This window comes from Thermobia domestica, chromosome 9 (genome assembly GCF_964235325.1).
Source record: "Thermobia domestica chromosome 9, izTheDome1.hap1.1, whole genome shotgun sequence".
In the NCBI taxonomy this organism is placed as follows: domain Eukaryota; kingdom Metazoa; phylum Arthropoda; class Insecta; order Zygentoma; family Lepismatidae; genus Thermobia; species Thermobia domestica.
Genome location: NC_137462.1, coordinates 18,961,755 through 18,976,750, shown reverse-complemented (window position 1 = coordinate 18,976,750; position 14,996 = coordinate 18,961,755). Strand labels below are relative to the sequence as shown.

Genomic DNA, 14,996 nt, shown 5'->3' with positions numbered 1-14,996 from the left:
TCAAAGTAAAATAGACTACCGGTATCATTGCACTCCTAGTTCATTCACTGGATGTCTTGATTTGGAGCTGTCAAAATCTACGACAAAATCTTCCAGGTGCTTGCAATCAGTACACGTGATTTCCCAAAGGCTGTCCTCATCTTCAAAAAACAGGAAGTGGCGTGCTCTACATTTTCAAATCATTTTAAAGCTATATCCGTGTGTTAGCTATATATTCATTAAAGTATATCACCCATGGTTCACATTGTGGAGCACAAATGGAAAAGCAGAGCCTATATTTACTAAATATTTAATGGATATTTTAATAAAAAGGCCTTGTGTCCATCTCAAACACAAATAAGAAAGTGTGTGTAGTTTGTGTTTAAATATTTCAATAGTAGTCATACATTATTGATACATTGATCATTTTATCGCAATATCTTAAAATCAGTAATTTAAAGAACAAAGAAATTAACAATTAACATCCATCTCTATTCAGTTCCAGCCATGCTTTCCCATATGTTATATTTCTAATAGATGTGTGTAAAACTCAGAGAGAGAGAGAGAGGGGGGGGGGAGGAATTGCTCCTTCCTTTCTCCCAAATGACGTCCATTGTACTGCCATATAACTACCCGCTGCTGTCGGAACGTAACTAAATAATGTCTAGGAGTGAACTCTTTCTCGTTATTAGATCATAACAACAATGTAACTGACTTCCAAGGCACTGCGGAAACAATTGTCATTTGTTATATTTTATTTTATTTTATTTATTTTTAGGCTCAGACTATAAGGAACATCGAATTATCGATATATTACTATAATAAAGATATATCGTATTTTGGTATTTTTTTAAAAAATATTTTTATTATTTTGTAAAAAATAAAATTGAATTCTATAGATTATACCAAACAAAATAGCAATAAGATGTATGTTTGATTTTGAATCAGCATCTGCAGCTAAAAACAGCGAGTCTTCAACGTTAGAGCAGCAGCAATAAGTACACCTGTTTAATACATCTCTCTATTTCACTCACATTAAAGAATCAATAGAAATTTAACTACTTTTCTACTTGGTGGTGCTAATGTAAAGTTATTTATTTTCAAAAGGAAGAAAAAAAAATAGTTGTAAAACTCAAAATTTTAATTTTGAAAATTCCAAACAAAAATCTTTTCTTCTTTCTCTTTTTACTTTGTAAAGCAGTGACACATGCAGTATTTATCCTGGAAAAAAGAACGTTATTTATTAATACAGTATTTATGTTTAGAATTCAAGTTTGCAGAAAGTTGTGCCAAAGGCAGAAGTAAACTAACGGCAAACAAATAAAAAATATACTTAAACATTAAAAATAAAAAAATAAAAGGCGTATGTATAAAATAATACATCTTCCAGTTTTATATATCACGTTCATGCCTTGTAGGATAAAGGAGACGAATGACAATGAAAAGAATTCATATGATGAGAATGTTGGAGAAAACGCTTATGCCTTGTAAAGTAAAGGAGACAGATGAAAACAAAAGGAATTCAAGTAATGAGAAAATGTTTATGCCTTAGACGGTAAAGGAGACGGATGATAATGAAAGGAATTCATGTGATGAGAATGTTGGAGAAAACGCTTATGCCTTGTAGAGTAAAGGAGACAGATAAAAACAAAAGGAATTCAAGTAATGAGAAAATGTTTATGCCTTGAGAGGGTAAAGGAGACGAATGATAATGAAAAGAATTCATGTGATGACAATGTCAGAGAAAACACTTATGCCCTGTAGCGCAAAGGAGACGGTTGATTAATGAAAGTGAATGATTATGAAATAAATTGATGGAATCAGAATGTGGGAGGAAATGGAAGAACCTCGAGAAGATAGACGAACATCACAACTCACATGGCCTAGCTCGCGTTTATTTCTTTGAAAGGAAAGAAATGTAAGTAGCTAATCATATAAGTTCTTAGGGATTAATTAATCTATTGTTCACATTGCTTGCTTTTATTGTGCATGCAAATCACACGTTTTGGTATTGTTTGGCGAATTTTCGTTCTTTTCTTTTTTAAAAATCACAGTATACATCAGAAGAAAGTACCTCCACAGACCAATATATCTGAACTTGATCTAACTTTTAGTAACTCTTCTCGGGCTATCAGCCAGATGAAGGTATTGCAATCCGACGTTTCTAATGCCGACATTGCATTCATCTTCAGGAATTGTAATGAAGAGACTGGAGACGTGAGCATGTTAGAGACTATTTAGGAGCAGATCCATAAATAAGAGCTTGTGATTGGTTGAGGGCAATGCTGTCTTCTGATTGGTTGAGGGATACTGGCGCTTGATTGGCTGTTGCTTTTGCTACGAGAAATGGCTATGTTGAATGTCTGTTTTTGCTCCTGAAAAGGGCCGTTTATCTAACTTAGCGTAGTTGTGGACGTTAACCGGCTTAGTACACATGTGAAACGTTTTCCTGTACAAACATTTGGATCCTAAATCAGGGTCATGAAAATTTGTGTTTGGATTGAGTAAAATTTTCGCGAAAAAGAGTGTATACTTAAATTTGTAGAAGATTAACGTTCAACGAAAAAAAGTCCAAAGGTTAGATATATTTCAATTGATATATCTTGTTGACTTAACAAAATAGCATGAATAAGTGCAAAATGTAGTTTTTGATGAAATGGTGAATAAAAAAAAAACAAAAAAAAAAACAATTAATTTGTAAACCATTATGTAATTGATGTCGTATGAACACCAGGACACTTCCTGGATACTTACGGACAAATTTGTGGTTAACTTCCCACATAATAATTAGTCGTTCTACATTTTTATTCGATAAACAAATAATAATGATGATTTTATGGTTTTTACAAGATTATCAGTAAGACTCCCACTCATTAGTTTCCATTCTTTTTTATCTTCTACCACCTATATATACATGGTAGCGATCCTCAAGGAAAACTGAATCATAATATTTATTTTCCAGTTAGTTTTATGAGTAGTAATTAGATCAGAGTTTGAGAATAACACATCAGAATGAAGTGTGGTTATCTTCGTTCTAAGGCCACGGATATTTTGGAAATAAACATGTCTAGGCTAGTTTACAAATTTAAAGGACCATGCTCAAAGTTAAATTATTCAATCCTATTATCCTTAATATATCCTATTAACCTTAATGTATCCTATTATAGTTATTAATAGTATGTATATGTATATACTATTAACTTACAAAAGTAATTTCTCTTTAGTTATTATAGACTATTAAAAGAAAAATATGTAGAATTCACTTGTGAAATGTTTTTACTAATCAATTATGAGGATCAATTTACTTTTGAACCAATCTCACAACTCTTACATCAAAATATTACTCATGTTCCATTTTCCGCTGTTAGTATATATGTAAGAGTTCATGTATTTATTGAGTAGGCATACCGTACTATTCTAATTAAGTTTGTAATATGATAGAAAATTTGCCTGTCTCAATTATGAACATCTTGAAGGGGCTGACATTTGCATAAACTTTAAACTCTGAATCTCTCATATTTAAAACTAATCTTATACGGTACCTATTATGCAGGGCCGTGCCGTGGGGGGGGGGGGCGAAAAAATCGGGAGAAAAGGGGGCAAAAGAAAGGAAAAATTACTTGGAATATATGTATGGAGGCGCCGTCGTATACTCTCGCCCCGAGCGCTGATTTTCCGCGGCATGGCACTGCCTATTATGAATTACCTATAGATATAAAAGTATTTCCAAAAGATTCCGGCCTGATACAGTGTTCGTAGATTTCCTTAAGAAAATTTCCCTCAACTGACACTGTTTTCCCTTTTTAAAATTAAATTTTTCCTAGTTTGTTAAGCACCAAATGACTATGATAGAAAAAAAATGAAATGAAATCTTTTAAGTTTTACGTCCCACAATTATACCGACTAGGCTAAAAGAGACGGTAATGATAAAAAATGAAGGAAATGGTTGAATGAAGACAGTGGGAGAACCCCGAGAAAGCCCACGTACACGGTGTTTGTTCACCACAAAATACACTTGGCGCGAGCTGGGATCGAATCAAGGACCTCAATGCATTAAAGGTGAACGCACTAACACTAAGTCACCGCGGCCCTTGCCTATAATAGAAGTTATGTGATACGATTAATTTAACTACCGTATATTAAAGGAAGTGTAAACCAGGGCCGTGCCGTGGGGGGGGGGCGACAGCCCCGGGCGCCGAAGTAAGGGGGCGAAAAATTCGGGAGTAAAAACGAAAAAAAGATAGGAAAAATTACTTGGAATATATGTATGGGGGCGCCGTCGTATACTCTCGCCCCGGCGCTGATTTTCCACGGCACGGCCCTGGTGTCAACTACATTCATTTTATTCATTTCCTTTTTCGCTTCTATTTTTCACCTTTTTCGCTTCACTTTTTCTCTTACAAAAAATACACACAAATACACCTAGCCAATAATAGATGCAAATTATTCGACTTTGAACACACACACACAAACTAACTCTATTCTATTGATTTATTTCTTAAAAACGAAGAAAAAATTAAAGCATTTATATTGGTTAATTAGTCAGCGCTAGAATTTCCCTGGACTTTCACATTCTATTGAAAAAATCATTCCTCCCTCCTTTGCTAAATTTACCTAGATTAGGGAAATTTCCCGCAAACTAGTAACACTGGCCTGACACTGAAATATTGCGCCACTGGCAATAAGCCGTTTTGACACACAGTGTCATCTATGGACGTATGTATGAATTATCATCAGTTTTAAGTATCTAACTGCGTCAGTTCATTGGAGGCAGTCAATTGATGCTGAGCGTAGCTCGCATACAGTATGGCAACACTCCAGTTCACGGGACTATTGTGTCAATGTCACAGTGCTAAATTTGGGTTGTAGGGTGGGTGCTGAATCTCCTCGAAGCTACAGTCTTTCACCTAAATATGGGCTATAGGGTTGGTGCTGAATCTCCTCGAAGCTACAGTCTTTCACCTAAATATAGGCTGTTGGGTGGGTACTGAATCTCCTCGAAGCTACAGTCTTTCACCTAAATATGGGCTGTAGGGTGGGTACTGAATCTCCTCGAAGCTACAGTCTTTCACCTAAATATAGGTTGTTGGATAGGTACTGAATCTCCTCGAAGCTACAGTCTTTCACCTAAATATAGATTATTAGGTGGGTACTGAATATCCTCGAAGCTAGTCTTTCACCTAAATATAGGCTGTTGGGTGGGTGGTGAATCTCCTCGAAGCTACAGTCTTTCACCTAAATATAGGTTGTTAGGTGGGTACTGAATCTCCTCGAAGCTACAGTCTTTCACCTAAATATGGGCTGTTGGGTGGGTGGTGAATCTCCTCGAAGCTACAGTCTTTCACCTAAATATAGGTTGTTAGGTGGGTACTGAATCTCCTCGAAGCTACAGTCTTTCACCTAAATATGGGCTGTTGGGTGGGTGGTGAATCTCCTCGAAGCTACAGTCTTTCACCTAAATATAGGTTGTTAGGTGGGTACTGAATCTCCTCGAAGCTACAGTCTTTCACCTAAATATAGGCTGTTGGGTGGGTGGTGAATCTCCTCGAAGCTACAGTCTTTCACCTAAATATGGGCTGTAGGGTGGGTACTGAATCTCCTCGAAGCTACAGTCCTTCACCTAAATATAGGTTGTTAGGTGGGTACTGAATCTCCTCGAAGCTACAGTCTTTCACCTAAATATAGGCTGTTGGGTGGGTGGTGAATCTCCTCGAAGCTACAGTCCTTCACCTAAATATGGGCTGTTGGGTGGGTACTGAATCTCCTCGAAGCTACAGTATCACCTAAATATGAGCTGTAGGGTGGGTACTGAATCTCCTCGAAGCTACAGTCTTTCACCTAAATATGGGCTGTATGGTTGGTGGTGAATCTCCTCGAAGATACAATCTTTTCCTACAGCCTTGATTTTAACAGCCGTGTGTCCTGGAGCATTGTCATGCAGTAGACGAGATCAACGCACAGCGACTGATTTAAAAGACTACCTCCAACGAACTAAAGCAGCTAGATAGTTGAAAACTTATACATTATTTCTTCCATAGATGGTATTGTATACCATAAACGGGTTTTTACCAGTGGCGTGAAATTTCATTATCAGGCTAGAAACTTTTGGAAACACAGTCGTATAGACAAAGCACTACTACCCTACAGGTGCTATTAAATAAATTGAGAGTAGCTAGAATAAATACCAAGTTATTTCTTACAAGTTATCTTATCGCCCGAGCAATACAGAGTGAAGTCTGCTTTGGATTGGTCTCCCATTGATAATCATCAATCGCTCTTCTGGAGAAGGTTCACCACCTGGTAATATAAAACGTTTATTTAGTATTAAAAATAGTACTCCGTACTCAGACTTATGCACATTCAAAAAAATGAAACTCGAAACAGAGTACTGCAGTTGAAAAACATTACATTTTAAAAGTGTAGTTCTTCAGCTATGGCACTTTGTTCAGAGTTTTACAAGTAGTGTGTGCAGGGCCGTTTTTGCGCATGCGTCGACATGGCCCATGGCCCAAGGCGGAAATATTTGAGGGTGGAAAATTTTGTCAGAGCAGTAATCCAATTCTGTGAATTACAGAAATTTGGCAGCAAACATTGATGTTGACGGGCACCATCATTCTAATTTTCCGGGACAACAAAAATGTTAAATATGGCCCTGAGTATGTGCGTCAGTGTTAGCAATGTGTATGTCACTGAAACAAGAAGACAGATACAACCGTTAATTAACAGTGTATTTTCTTACATGTTCAGTAAATATACCATCTGTTTCAAGGAAAAAAAAACTATCGATTATTGTTGGCAACAAATGACATAGTTTATGTACCATAAAATTCATTTTTCTTAGAAACGACTCATTAGAATATAATTATACAGGGTGGCCACAAAGTCCCGTTAGGCCTTGATAAATGCTAATGTAAGATTTTCCATTGTTTTAGCTTGTGTGAACGATGGATGATACTTCTAGTTACAGTATTGAAGAAGGTGTTATTGCAAGTTCTTGGGTGGAAGAGAGGAAAGACACAGGTAAGACACTGGCAGAAATGCGTGCAGATTTTCGGACAAGATTTCAACGAGATTCTTTCCCAAAACAAACACTTTTAGAATGGGAATAGAAACTATTCACCACAGGAAATGTGAAAAATAAATAAAGAAATGACAGACCGTACACAAGATCAGGAACATCTCTCTTGGAGGAGCACGGAATCAGAGAGATATGTTCCTTTAAGCATGATTGGGCACCTGACCATTATGCCCTTGTCGTATGCCAATATCTTACGGAAGTCTTTCCTGAGCGTTGGACTGGTCATGGTAGTCCGGATGTGGCCGCATCACTTGCCTGGCCACCACGAATACCAGACCTTACTACCTGCGATAATGCGCCATGGGAGTTCACAAAGGGCATTGTTTTACAAAACCGTTACGATACTACTGCCGAACTGACAGAAGATGTGAAACAAGCTTTCACTCAAGTTACATCTGCAATGCTCTGCAAAATGTCACACGGAACCTGGCGGCGTATTATCCTTTGTCATGAGAATGACGGTCGACAGACTGATCCTTTGGACATTTAATGTCTCCTATCTCAATAAAACTTCCCAAAAGCATTGTTGTTCATGCCATTCAGTTCTTTCCGTGTAGTTTTTTTAACTGCGTTTAGTGGTTTATGTTACTTATTTTCAGGGTAACGGGACTTTGTGGCCACCCTGTATATCAACGAGCTATAAAAATATGTTAATAATTTTGCGTCATAAGAGCTTCACGGAGATGTGACATAACAGCATTCAAACCATATTTATTGTTGGAAGCCTTTACCTTGATAAAAAATGGTTTTTCGTTGTATTTACCATCACTTTACAAATTTATAGTTTTATCTTATGAATCATGCAGGCCCGTATCCAGGGGTGTCTAGGGGGGGACGGCCCCCCCTAAATTTTGCTGGTCTCCTAAAAGTTTTACAGTAGGCTTGCAAAAGAACTATAATATGGTGATGAACTATCATATGATTGGATCGGCCCCCCCTAACTTCAGCCGCCCCCCCTAAGTTTTAGGGCTGGCTACGGGACTGGAATTATGTAACACTAAAACAGTGTTTGAGATCTAAGACTAGTGTTACTCACAAGGCTCGTGAAACTTCTTGTCTAGTCTTGAAAACGAGACGAGAATTATCATGTTTCTTGTCCCATCTGGAATTTGAAAATGTAGTCTACTTCTCGTCTTGACGATAACTCCTCACTTTGAACAAGGCGGTGATATCCTGTCACTGTTAGTATTATTCACAAGTTGTCACTGGTTCCCTTGCTGTTCCTAATTCACGTGGATGGTTTTATGTTTTCTCACTAGATGTTGTTGCTGTTCCTGATTCACATAGTATTGCCGAGCGGGCGTTAACGAGTAAAGGCGGGTTACAGTCGCGCAGCACACGTTATTTTCTGTCTTTCGTTCTTGGGAACTGTAACTGTAACTGCGGGAACCGGATCAGATGAATCGTTTCCTGTCACTGCCTTGCTTGAAGTAAAGACTTGCCGGTATTTCACATGCTTACTACGGATGTCAAGATCTACTTCATACGAAGTTTGGTCAAGATGGATGAATCTTGAAGAGCGTAATGCGATATACTAAACTGATCCTGTGATTATTTTAAGTCAAATCAAAGACGAAAATAAAAAGGAGCAATGAATTTCAATGCCACACGCACCTTCCCGCGCAGAACTTCGATAATTATTCGCTATTACACGAAAACCAACACATTTACTTTCCCTTTTCTTTCTGTAATTCACTATCTGTCACCACAAGAAGTCACTTAATTTAACACAAAAAGTTACATTCTGAACAAGGATGTTATAAATAGAGGATCTGTCCATATGTATCTTCATCCTATTAAATCGTTGAAGCCAAAATACAAACGAGCATCGACACGTCTGATTGGCTACTCTCGTTTCTGCCATCATCTGATTGGCTACTTTCTTTTCCGCCATGATTGTTGGCTCAAAACATTGCAATCCTATTGGGCGGAGTGGGCAGAGTAGGGGTGGCGAAACTGTGACGTACAAGATTTTGTTGTAAGGGCAGATCCTCTATTTTATAAGATCCTTGATTCTGAATATATCAGTGTTGTTAAGTAAAATTTGTAATATATATTTATTTCAAGGCAAAATTACTAAGAAAAACATCAGTGACCTCATTCCCCAACGGTTTGCGTCAACGCAACGCATAGTTTGCATTTTACTTTGCGATACAGCATAACTTTTGTTTTTTTCTTACGTTGCTGTGTGAGAACCGATACAAAATAAGACTCCAGATCAGACTACGAATGTCCTTCCTATTACCGAATTACTAGGTCTGTAAACACTAGGAGCCGATCCCTAAATTTTAACTGCTCCCAGTAAAATTTTAATGAAAACATGCTAAAGAACTATAATATGATTGGATCGGGCCTAACTTCTACCGTCTCTCCTGGATTTTTGTGCTGGCTACGGGCCTACCTGACAAGCTCATATCCATGGGGGGATTAAGGTGGGCCGTATCTCCCTATTTTATTACTTTCCTCCTTTAAATTTTCAAGGTAAGCTTGCAAAAGAAACATGACATGATGATAAACTATAATATCGTCGGATCGCCCCCCCTGAATTTTTGGGCTGGCTATGGGCTTGCCTGAAACTATATTTGAGAACAGATTCATACGATTTTATCTGAGCTGGTTCATAAATTTATAAACGATTTTTTCGGATCTGATTCATAAACTGGTAAAAGAAATGTGAGACTTTTTTTTCTGATGAATTAAAAAAAAAAAATCCTCGTACGTAAACCTTGAGATGCTGAATTAATAAGGATAATATGATAAAATTAATTTTACCTGGCAATGGGCGTAAATCATGCTGAAGTTCTTCTCTTAGTCTCAATGCAACTGCACTCCGAATTCTGCGTAGATTGAATAAATTCTGCGTTCTCGATTCATATGTACTCACGCTGCTCTGCAAGCAAGAAAGAAATCGTTTATAATTTTAATCGATTTTAATAATTTTAATAATCGTTTATAATCGCTTACTGATGTAATTAAGGATTGTAGAATGTGCAATACATCTGCAGTAGACTGCATCGTTCAAGGTCAGGTTAATTATGTTAATATTAATACAGCAGTATTCCTATGAGTGCAAGAATTTTACTGCCAGTAGGTTAAAGTTTTCTTGTTACTGAAATTGTTTCATTATTGACAATATTCTCCAATTAGTATTAATATTTTATCAGAGGTACAGTTTTTTCTTGTAAATGGAATGTATATATATATATATCTTCCATTAACAAGATAAAAAATGTACAAACTGTATATATATATATAGTGTCTCCAAAGTCCCCTGACATTGGGTAACTCTGTTTTCAGAACTACAACAAAATAACATTACAAGCAGGAAACCGTCTCCAAATATGACGTTTTCAATCTAAAGTGATGGAATTTTTTTTTTATCGGTCGAGCCGTTTGGGCTGTACATTCTTTATGCCCAATGTTAAAAGAAAATGAAACGTTGCCATTTACCTGGATCCACAACATAAATGAATGAAGTTACTGTCTGTTATGCTAACATGTCGATGGCCAGCCCCCATTTCAAACATGTCCCCATTCACCACACTCTTACAAAATTTGTCCACCTCCTGTCCTGTCCTTCTCTCTCCCAGCCCCAGGTAAATGGGAACGTTGCATTTTTCATTTAACATAATAACAGTTACATTATGCCAGGGGACTTTTGAGACACACACACACACACACACACACACACACACATATATATATATATATATATATATATATATATATATATATATATATATATATATATATATATATAGTTATCAAAATAATAGAAACACGAGGAGTGATACCGTGTTTCGTGCATGGCTGGAGAAAACAAATATATGTCTGAAGACGACGTATATACGGAGAATGTATACTTATCACCGTAGTATACAGAAAGTGAAACATACGGGAAATTGACAGGGAATAAGAAAGTGTGATTGAACAGGGAAACGCCTGTTACTTGACGTAAACTTTTCTTTTGTGGTACGTGTAATGCCTTTGACGTCAATCGCCCACAAACAGGTAACTCTGCCCTCACTCTTTCCTGCTGTTACCGGCACTGAATACAACCTTCTCCTAGCTGTGATTGTGAGATTATTCTGAGTACACAAGTAACCATTTGGTCTTTTCCTGTAGTTGATTTAAAGGCCGCGTTGGCTCAGTGGTAGAGTGTCCACATCTCGTGCCAGGCGTCCCTGGTTCGATCCTAACTTGCACAAGTGGGCTTTGTGGTGGACTTGAGAAATGTGTGTGAGTTGTTTCGGGGCTTTCTCGTTTCCTCCTACTTTCTTCATTTCACTAATTTTTCATCATCACCGTTTCCTTTATTCTACACGGCATAACCTTGGAACTTAAATCTGAAATATTTCATTTTTATAATCGATATCATTTTTGTCGTATACAGTTCTGTTATAAATGCTATTGGCCTTTTACACATGGATTATACTCTTTTACAATACCTAGTTCCTTTAGGAAGTGTTTCTTATTATCTCTCTCGGAAATAAAATGTTAGCCTCTATTACTACTACTATTTGCTCTCAACTTTCCAAATTGTGAGCCGTGGTGGCTCAGCGGTAGAGGGCACATTTGTAGGCGTGAGGTTCCTGGTTCAATTCCAGCTTCCACTAACAATTTTTCCTTACATCTAGCGTCCTGCCATACGTAGGCCTATTGTTCACATGTCGTGTAGTATTCACACTCTGGAGATGGCAGTATATTCCCTACAGTCATGAGCATTGGCGCAAATCCCGGTGGGGATGAGGGGGACTATCCCAAGGGCGCCGATTTCTCTGTAAATTTGGGGGGCCCATTCAGATGCAGAAGGTATATATATATATATATATATATATATATATATATATATATATATATATATATATATATATATATATATATATATATATATATATGAAGATTTCAAGACAAATTGCACTCAAATTATGCCAAATATTGTATATTCATAAATACAATAGGGGCCCACATGAGCTTTGGGGGCGTTCCCCTTCGGCCCCTCCACAATCGGCGCCCTTAGACTGTCCCCCAATACTCCGATTTTAAATGCGTTTTTTGGGGGAGGGGGAGAAATGTGATTATTAGTGTCCAATTGCCACAAAGGAAAGTGAGATGAAATTGATGTCACCCCAGAATAAGCCTCAATCTGCCCGCCTCCCAATATTGAAGACAGTTCTGCTCCCCTGATCCTCCAAGCATTGTTTTTCAACTTCATAAATATTTTGAACATCACTTAAAAGAATATATATATATATATATATATATATATATATATATATATATATATATATATATATATATATATATATATATATATATATATATATATATATACAGATGGGAACGATCTTACCCGTCCTCCCCCAAATGTTGAAACAGATTTGCGCCGTTGGTCGTGACTATATACTTGCCCGCTCTATAGATGACTGTGTATGTTCGCTGCATGATGTTTTCTATGGCCGGGGTCGGGCTCTTGATCCGAAAGTTATCAAATTTACATAGCGCATCTCCAGATTACAGATTATTCTTTTCTACGTGCACCTGAAGTTGAAAACATGTCAGATGTATGTCTGAGTAAGCAACTATCAGATGGAGACAGTAGCAACGGACTGTTACGTCAAATTCCGTACTACGTAAGAGGTTGTAGAACAGCAGTGTGCAGTAATCTGAGCAAACGGTGAAAATGTAAAATTGACAACCTCTTTGATTTGCTAAGAGGGCAAATTGTTGGCGCTCAGTTATGTGCTGAGAGCGTGGTAAAAGTGGAGATGTGTTGGGTGAGTTGCGAGGGACAGTGACCAAGATGATGACATCCTATAAAACTCACGGCAAAATTACATCAACGAAGAGGAACACTGGTCGGAAGAAACCCTCAATGATAGGTCCCGCGTTTCAGAATGAGTTGAAAAGACATTTTGAGCGTCTTGGTGCCAGTTTCTCTTACCGTGTAGCCTGCAGGCTCTGATGACGACGCTGTTGAAGTATCCGAGTCGCTTATTGGCACTGTGTCAGTCGTTCCCAACCACATCGGAGAAACAATTATGAGTTCGTGGAAAGTAGCTGCCACTTGCTTCCAGCGGCTCGTTACCTCAGGCTATATAAAAAACAAAGGTTAAGTAAAATATTCATAATAAATCTAAATAGCATTAAATAAAGAAACATAGGCTTATGTGTCAGTTGTGTAATTTTATTATTTTTATTTTAAAAAATATGAGAAAGGTTTAATTTTTAATTTATGATATTCACATTTTAAAAATACATTGGAAAAGTATTAATCACAAAATTTAGGGATGCGCACGAGACGAGTTGAGACAGGATTTTCCTGACAAAATTCGAGTCGAGACACTGCTCTTCCAATAGGGAAATATACATTTTTCGAGTCGAGACATCACTTTTACAGCACATTTTTGAGACGAGACAGCCACAAATCTTGTCTCGTGCGCATCCCTAACAAAATTGCACGATGGTTCAGTGGTAGAGCGCTTACCTCTGGTGTGTTGGGTTCCTGGTTCGATCCCCCGGCAAGTAAGTTTGTGGTGGACAACATCGTGTTCGTGGTTTTTTTCAGGGTATTCCCACATTATCATTCCACCATTACTTCTATCATTATTCGCTTGCCTTAATCACTTATCTGCCTTAGCCTAATGGACATAAAGATTTCACTTCTTCACAAAATTGTAAACAATAAATCTATTAAGGGTACGGAAATACCCGTATTCAAACGTATCTCCTATTTTAAGAAGGTCCAAATAGCCACAGTTCTCATTCAGTAAGCACAGATAAACAGTTTACAAAAGTGCATAAAAACTCAGAAGTCTCCTAACTGGTTATCTAATTTCTCAGCTATTTATGGGCATCGACGAGACTATGTAGATAGTTCTACAAAACTCTGTCTCAATTAATTAGAATACAAAACATTATTAATGTGCTTTCTCTGTTAAGAATCTGAGCATTCGCTTAGTATTAGGCTGCCAAGAATTGCAAAGGAACCTAAGTTATAAATCTTTTGTTGATCTTCAGCTTCAATGTTCGGCAGTATAAACATGCATTTAGTTTGTATAAAGCTGTTTTGGGAAAATGTCTCTCATGAATCAAAGCAGCTGTATTGATATACGAGGGAGGATCAGAAACAAAGTTACAAGGACGGTATTTCTGGCGTTTAGTCTGTTATAGAGGAATGAGGAGTCTGCAGAAATTTTAATACATGGAGTTGGCAACTGTGCAGAGTTCCAGCCACATGACACCTACGGCACTAGTCGTATGTAAACACAAATAGCGACTAGGGATGGCCTTTTTCGAAAAATCTGTTTTTCGATTTTCGGAAATTTCATTTTTCGAAAAAAAATCGTTTTCCGTTTTTCAAAAAAAAATTCGTTTTTCTTTTCGAAAAATTTCGTTTTTTGTTTTTCGAAAAAAATTCGTTTTCGAAAAATTTTTCGTTTTCGATAAATTCATTTTTCGAAAAAATGTGGCCATCCCTAATGGCGACTCGTTTGGAAAACTGATCTCGCAAAGAAGTCCCTTCAGTTGTTCGATTTCTGTGAGATAAACATTTAACCGCGGCTGAAATTCACCGGTAGCTGGTAGAGGTTTACAGAGAGATTGTAATGTCTCGACAGCATGTCACAGAATGGTGTCGAAAGTTTGCGGCTAGTAGAGAAAACGTCATCAGCCCAGAGGACCACCACGTTGTTGAAGCAGTTTCGCTAAGACATCATTGAGCATCCTCCCTATGGCCAGGACCTCGCTCCAAGCGACTTTCACCTCTTCCCACACTTGAAGGGCCGTAGCTTTGCTTCAGACGAGTAGGTGAAACACTTAGTGACAACGTGGCTGAACACGCACGGACAGTTTTTTTTTTTTTTTACCAGGAGGGTATCTTAAAACTCATTCCACGATGTGATAACTGCCTCAACCGATATGAAGACGATGTCGAAAA

The 14,996-nt window shown here is 37.6% G+C and overlaps 1 protein-coding gene across 1 annotated transcript in view; it reads right to left on the bottom strand.

The window, feature by feature from the left end:
• Nucleotides 1-858: 858 nt before the first annotated feature.
• The window catches only part of LOC145693930 (uncharacterized), a 47,302-nt gene continuing 33,164 nt past the window's right edge, over nucleotides 859-14,996 (bottom strand). Inside the window, exons 5-8 of the mRNA XM_081770088.1 lie at nucleotides 13,002-13,151; nucleotides 9,830-9,947; nucleotides 6,180-6,276; nucleotides 859-1,200 (exon numbers count right to left, since the gene is read on the bottom strand). Coding sequence (XP_081626214.1) covers nucleotides 6,188-6,276; nucleotides 9,830-9,947; nucleotides 13,002-13,151 — 357 coding nt within the window. The 3' untranslated portion in view covers nucleotides 859-1,200; nucleotides 6,180-6,187. The remainder of the gene's footprint in view (nucleotides 1,201-6,179; nucleotides 6,277-9,829; nucleotides 9,948-13,001; nucleotides 13,152-14,996) is intronic.